Source organism: Sesamum indicum, linkage group LG7, assembly GCF_026168435.1.
Source record: "Sesamum indicum cultivar Baizhima isolate 11 linkage group LG7, ASM2616843v1, whole genome shotgun sequence".
Lineage (NCBI taxonomy): Eukaryota > Viridiplantae > Streptophyta > Magnoliopsida > Lamiales > Pedaliaceae > Sesamum > Sesamum indicum.
The window spans coordinates 10,426,479-10,433,384 of NC_142663.1; the positions used below are offsets into that span (position 1 = coordinate 10,426,479).

A 6,906-nucleotide genomic window follows, 5' to 3' on the forward strand; every position below is an offset into this window, starting at 1 on the left:
CTTGAGCTTGTAGTATAATTACAAATACACCCTTTATTCAATGGCGAGTAATTAACCCTAAGCTACTCTAAGAGTCTTGCCTCTAAAACAAATATAGTATAGAAACATATATAGTTGTAGTAAATATATATATATGGTTGGGAGATGAAGTTGATGCTACTCATTAATGCTCCCAAAATGTAGGTGGGCATATAAATCCGCATACATATATATCAACTAGAGAGGAGTTGTCAAATTATATAACCTAATTGAAGTCCATTTTGTGTAACCCTACAAGTTGAACAACATGGTCGTTTCATCACCTGCAATGGCTGCAGACGGCCTCGTCTACAACATCAAGATATCCTCCGTCGGCCCGGCCAACGTAACGGGTTCTGACCTCATCTACGAGCCCGAAACCATGGGCTTGGCAATGAAGCTCCACTACATAAGAGGCATATACTACTTTGGGAGCCAAGCATTCGAGGGTTTGAGCACCCTCGTCATAAAGGAACCTATGTTCACGTGGTTGAACAAGTATCCTCAAGTCTGCGGACGTTTCAGGAGGACTGAAACGGGCCGGGCTTACTTAAAGTGCAACGACTGCGGTGTGAGGTTCGTGGAGGCTAAGTGTGACAAAACCCTTGATGAGTGGCTGGAGATGAAGGATGCCACCCTTGAGAAACTCCTTGTTAGGGATCAAGCTCTCGGCCCGGAACTCGGGTTTTCGCCCCTCGTTTACATACAGGTAATTTTTTATTTTGTGTGGATTATTGCATGATTATTTATAAATAGATCCATCTGTGGAGTAAAATGATATTATTCGAGTTTAGGATTTTTTTTATCTTTTCTTAATATTTTTGACAATATAAATTAGGTGAAAATCAAGCGGGCACTAGAAGAAATATGACTTTTTACTGTAATCCGCTGTCATGGTTAAAAAAAGTTCTGTAAAAGTAACAATAGGTAAAAAACTCCCCTTAAAAAAAACGACAGTACAACTCAACTTTAACATAAAGGCCAGCGTGACTCAGAAAACAACGAGCTTCTTTTTAAAAGTTTAGAGGTTGTATTTTTTTTTTTTTTTTTTGGGAGAACTTTGTGTCTGGTAATTAATTCATCAAAAAAATGCAGAGCTAACCCTTTAAATTTGATAAAACCAGTCCAAGATATTGTAGATTTATAAATCTTGATTAGTTCCATTTTAGTTCTTGCAGTTATTTGCTAATATTTTTTTACCTCTTGTAAATGAGTCTTTAGTATATATGAACAACTAATCGAGTCATGCACTTGAAAAATATAATATTTAATATATAATAATTAATTGTCATAGTTAAAAATAAATAAATATATTAAATAGTTATTAATCATATATGGCCACACAACGTTTATTAGCCGTAGCTTTTGCGAGTGAAATTAAAATATTTATCATGGTTAAGAACCACGATAATTTTTTTTCCATAATTGATAAGTTAAGTTTTGCATCAGTTTTATTTAAATTACAATTATTAATAATTATTTATCATAATTTTTAGTTTATAACTATTAAAATATTCATAATAATAAGTTTTCTTCTAGTGAGGCAAACTAATTTAAAAACAAATATTTATTAATGGCAGATAAAAAGGATAGCTTCACTTGAAATGCCAAAATATGTAGAAAAATTAATAACAATCAAAATATGCAATATACTTACATATATCGAACTCTGACATATATATATATCTTTATATAATAAAACAAAAAAATCAGGCTTCTCATTGAACTACTTATTTTTTAATTGAAAATTATCAAATTAATATATAATATCATATATCAATAAAAAAAATACATAAATATCATTAATTAACAATTTTATAAATTAATATCGATCAACTATATTATAAAATACCCAATTTTTCAGCCCAAATTTCTTGGTTGCCAATTTTTTCAATCAACCTAACATAAGACATCCTACCAATATATTCCGACCTATTCATGAAAATTTTTGTCCTAATCAAGTTTGATTGATCTCAATCAATTACAGAAAAAGTGTGATGTATTTGATATGCGATTGATCATTTTTTCTAAATTATATATAAATTACATGATAAATATATTTATAATTATCATATAATTAATTTAAATCTGACCAACCCGTTTATGCAGCTCGATATAAGTCTAAATCTAAGAGTTTAATGAAATTATTTAATTTCTATGGAGAAGTTGCCTGAAAATGCAGATAATAAATGCTCATTAAACCAAACACAGCTTTCCATCACTTAATGCTTCTTCTACAACAGCGGTGACCAACCTATCTTACCTTTACCTATGGCTCCAACTTATTGCCAAAGTTTAAAGGAAAAGGCAAAATAATTGAAACATTAAAAGTTTTAAGGAATTATTGCATCTAGGATCCCTGATTTATAATTTATTTATATAAATTATTCATATTTTTTAAAAAATTATATATACACCCATGAGAAACGTCAACATCATTTACATGAACCACTTATGTTTTTTGAGAAAAAAAAAAATACACATATACCCTTAGAAACGTCAACACTACACAAAATATCCATGTTCTTTGGCTGTTAGGGATAGTTTCTGTAATTACGTAAAAAATATGGGTGGTTTTGTATAAATTGACTATAAATTAGGGACGTAAATATAATTTTTCCAATTTTTAATCATGTTTTCTTCTTTGTATGTAAAAAAGAATGGTCATAATTATAGTGATAGAAACACTAAAATTAAGATAAAAATAAAAATTCTTCGAATTTTCAAAAATAAAAAGCTCTCAAGAAAAGAATTACGTATAAAAATGCTTATGGTTAAGTTAAAGCTATGCTATCTATTTACCTATTCCATTAAATTTAGGGTAAATTCATCTCATTTCATTTCAGTAAGTAAAAATTGAATGAAATAAATTTTACTAAAAATAGTGTTTCTTTTTTTTTTGTTTTTTTATAAATTATATTAACACCCCTTGAAATTAGATTTAAACACACAAACACCCCATTTCTTTTGAAAAAACCACAGACACGCTCCCTTAGGGATGTTAGTGTAAGCTTTTGTCACTCAATAGGCGGTATAGTTGTAACTGCAACCACAATCTCAAAGGGTGTAATTGTAATTATGTAAAAAAAAAAAAAAAGACAGGCATGTGTATATTTTGACCTTACCTCTAGAAAGTAAAACTTACCTTTTTTATTTTTTTTTAAGAATAGTAAAATGTATTTGAGATATATTTTCTTAATATAAAAAACAATTTTCCTTAAACAAACAACAAACCCTTGGCCTACTAATGTAAACTAAGAAATATTTTAGTTCGGACTCGATTCGGTCGAATTTAAATTAATTATATAGTAAATATAATATACTTGTCGTGTGATCGGTGTATAATTTAAAAAAAATAACCAATCATTTATGATTAATTTAATTTAATCAAATTTAATTCAAATAAAAATTTTCGTAAACTAAGATGGAAAATATTTTAAAAACAAGCACAGCCTGAAAAGCTGGATATTCAATAATTTCAGATCTTTGTGGTTGGTAAGGGGTTTTACAGCACTCAAATGCTCTGTAGCTGTAAAAGTATTTATGAAGCAGTTGCGCTATTATTGTGGTAGTTGGACTTTTCTTTTAGGCAAAATTTCACATTTAGTCCCATAACTATATGTGTGTTACATAATTAATCTTTTATCTTTTAAATAAATGTATTTAGTCCTATAATTTAGATATTATTAACACATTTAGTCCTATAATTATAGACAAAATAAATTTAGTCCTGTATATTTAATAAGTGTGACACTTTTAGTCCTGCTATTTCCGAAAAAAAAAAAAAAAAAACAATGGCCGAAAAAAATTTAGTGAAATGGACGCACTGCTTTGTAGGATTTTCACCTACTTAATGTCATTTCTCACAAAAAATTACACACATTCTCGACATCCCAAACCCTAATTTTCTCCCTAAATTTCTAATTTCTACTCACTTGCTCTAAATTTTCTCCCAAATTCCCCCCCTAACTCTCTTCTTGAAATCCCCTTCGCAACATTCTTCAAAATTCCAAGCTTTCTATCCTCCGTATCTTCGATTATGCGCTCCAAATTCCAATCAATCAAATTTCTCTGTGTTTTTTTCACTTGATTTGCATATATTCGAAGAATTTTGTGGATATTTAATGTGTTAGTTCTTGAAGTTTCTTATGCATAATCATCTGGGGGTTTGAAAAATTAGTGCTGAAATGAGGAATTAGGGTAGGGCTTGTGAAATAAAAAGTTTGATAGTGTTTAGTAATTAACGCGTGAAAACACGCATTTTTTCTCAGGTATCGTATCTCACTCGTCGTTAAAGCAGGACTAAAAGTGTCACACTTATTAAACATACATGATTAAATGTGTTTAAGTAAAATACATACAGGACTAAATTTGTTTTGTTAATAGTTGTAGGATTAAATGTGTCAAAAATATCTAAATTACAAGATTGAATGTGTTTATTCAAAAGATAAATGACGAATAATGTAACACACCTATAATTACAGGACTAAAAGTAAAATTTTATCTTTTCTTTACTTGAAACTCATCTTATGATATTTTGTATTTGAATATATTAGTTGTCATATTACGCCATATTTACGTGCATATAATTAAATAAAAACGACATGAAATTCTAAAAAAAAAATTCAATATATGATGAAAGGTGGGTTAATTGATTAATATAAGTAAAAGTGAAGGATAAATATAATAGTATATTAAAAGTTAAAAGATGATGTGGACCATTTAAAATAAATAAGTAATTATATTGCTACAAATATTTTGAGGGTATAATTTTTATTTTAGAATTTGGTATTATGGTGTCACAAACCGCAACATAGATATAGAAACAATAAAATAGTTTAAAAATAGGATAAATTATATTGAAATTCATCGAGGTTATGTCTAATTATGTAAATATTTTCTGTCTTTTGTAAACTTATAGAGTTATAATTATAAATACATCCCTAGTTAGTAGCAAAACTTTACACAAACACCCTCATGTACATTGCACTTATAACATTCCGCACGCCTGTAATTTAATAAATGACATGAAGTGATTGTGTAATTAGGTATAATTTCAAAAAGTATCGGGATAATTTACCCTTGAAATTAAGTCGCACTTTCTTATTATATGTATTTTAAAAATTTTAACATATATTTGACTTCTTTAATATCAATATAGTATTTATTTGTTATTTATGTGAATAATTATAATGTTTTACCTATTTCAGCCATTGAATTAATGCTTCTCGTCGCAATTTAATCAATAACTATTATCATATTAATAAAAATTTCTAAATTTTAAAATCAATACAAAAACAAAAGAAAAAGGAGAGTGATTAGTGACAGAAGAAATTAAGTGGTAATTTTATAGTAACTCCTCCTCATTTTCAATAATACTGAAAAAAATAAAAAAATTCAGAAAAAAAAGTAATTATTCCCTTTTGATAAGATACATTTTTATGCAGTTAACTAAATTCAAATGTGGAGGAACGGCTGTGGGCCTAAGTTGGTCCCATGTTCTTGGCGATGCGTTCTCGGCCGCAGAATTCATGAACATGTTGGGCCGGGCAGTGGCGGGGTATGATCTGGGCCAGCCCACTAGTTTGGCCCATTCTCGCACAAAGGTTACAACCCCCAATGGCCCGGAAAAAGTCGGTGACGATCCGCTATCCATCAAACGGGTCGGGCCGGTTGGAGATCATTGGGTCAATGTCACTAAATGCAAGATGGAAGCCTTCTCCTTCAATGTCACACCTACACAATTGAGCCATCTTCAATCAAAGCTAAGTCCAAATGGAACTCAATTTGGTGCATTTGAAGCTCTTTCAGCTGTCATTTGGCAATGCATTGCCAAAATTCGGGAATGGGACTCCAATGTTGTGACAATTTGCAAGGGAAGTGAAGAAAGCAAGACGTGTGATGGTACTTTGAGCAATAGTCAAGTTGTGAGTGTGGTTAACGCTAATTTTCAGATATTGGACTCCAACCCTAGTGAGCTAGCGTTGTTGGTGCAAAACGGGGCGTTGGATGAGAGAGAGAAGATCGAAGAAGCTATGGAGAGAGATGGCGGACTGCCAGATTTCATCGTTTATGGTGCAAAATTGACTTTTGTGAACCTTGAAGACGCAAGATTTTATGCGTTTGAGTATAGGGGGCAGAGGCCGGTCAACATTAGCTATAGGATTGAGGGAGTTGGAGAGGAAGGGACAATTTTGGTGCTTCCGGGGCCGAAAGGGGACGATGGGGGGAGGAGTGTTATGGCGATATTGCCGGAGAATGAGATTGAAGAGCTTAAATTGGAGTTGAAAAGGGAGGGTCTTATGGCATGAACAAGTTATGAATGTGTTGTGCATCCAAATATGGACTTTTCATTGTGGTTTGAGTGAGCCTTTTTCTTTTCCTCTTATCTAAAGCTTTTAAATTTTATGTAATGTTCTTCATGAGCAATGGCAAATTTAGAAGTTGTGCATGTAGTTCTTCTACCAATTAATCATATCAACAATTCTTCAAGACTTGACGACAGATTGTTTAGGAAATGTTGGTTGTGGAAATAAATGGTAAAATAGTATTGTTTCTTGCAAATAGTGGTTATATTAATAAGATCTTCGAGTTGTGTTCTTTTCTTGACGAATTTAGGGGGAAAAAATGAATGTATTTTGACAATCTGATTCGGCTTTATATTTACGTTGACCGGATAGGTTGTGTTCGGCCAAATATTAATATTAATGAAAATAGTAATAATATACTACATTTTTTTGTAATTTTGTACAAAAGTTTGATAATCGACAAAATAATATTAAAGACAATAAGAACAACTATAATACTAATTAATATTTTTATTGTTGTTGTATAATACACATGTATAAATATGTCGATGAGATCAACTAGTTAATTAATTTTTTATTA

The 6,906-nt window shown here is 30.6% G+C and overlaps 1 protein-coding gene across 1 annotated transcript; it reads left to right on the top strand.

Annotated features, from left to right (window-relative positions):
• The first annotated feature begins 200 nt into the window (after positions 1-200).
• LOC105166525 (HXXXD-type acyl-transferase family protein) lies at positions 201-6,582 on the top strand. Its single transcript, XM_011085903.3, has 2 exons — positions 201-727; positions 5,466-6,582. The coding sequence occupies exons 1-2, from the start codon at positions 287-289 to the stop codon at positions 6,327-6,329; spliced, it is 1,305 nt and encodes a 434-aa protein (XP_011084205.1). The 5' UTR covers positions 201-286; the 3' UTR covers positions 6,330-6,582.
• The last annotated feature ends 324 nt before the right edge of the window (positions 6,583-6,906 follow it).

Excerpts from the sequence above, each read along its gene's own strand:
- LOC105166525 (XM_011085903.3), top strand. The coding sequence starts at position 287 with ATGGTCGTTTCATCACCTGCAATGGCTGCAGACGGCCTCGTCTACAAC. Across the intron at positions 728-5,465 it reads CGCCCCTCGTTTACATACAG|TTAACTAAATTCAAATGTGG; the intron begins GTAATTTTTTAT and ends ATTTTTATGCAG.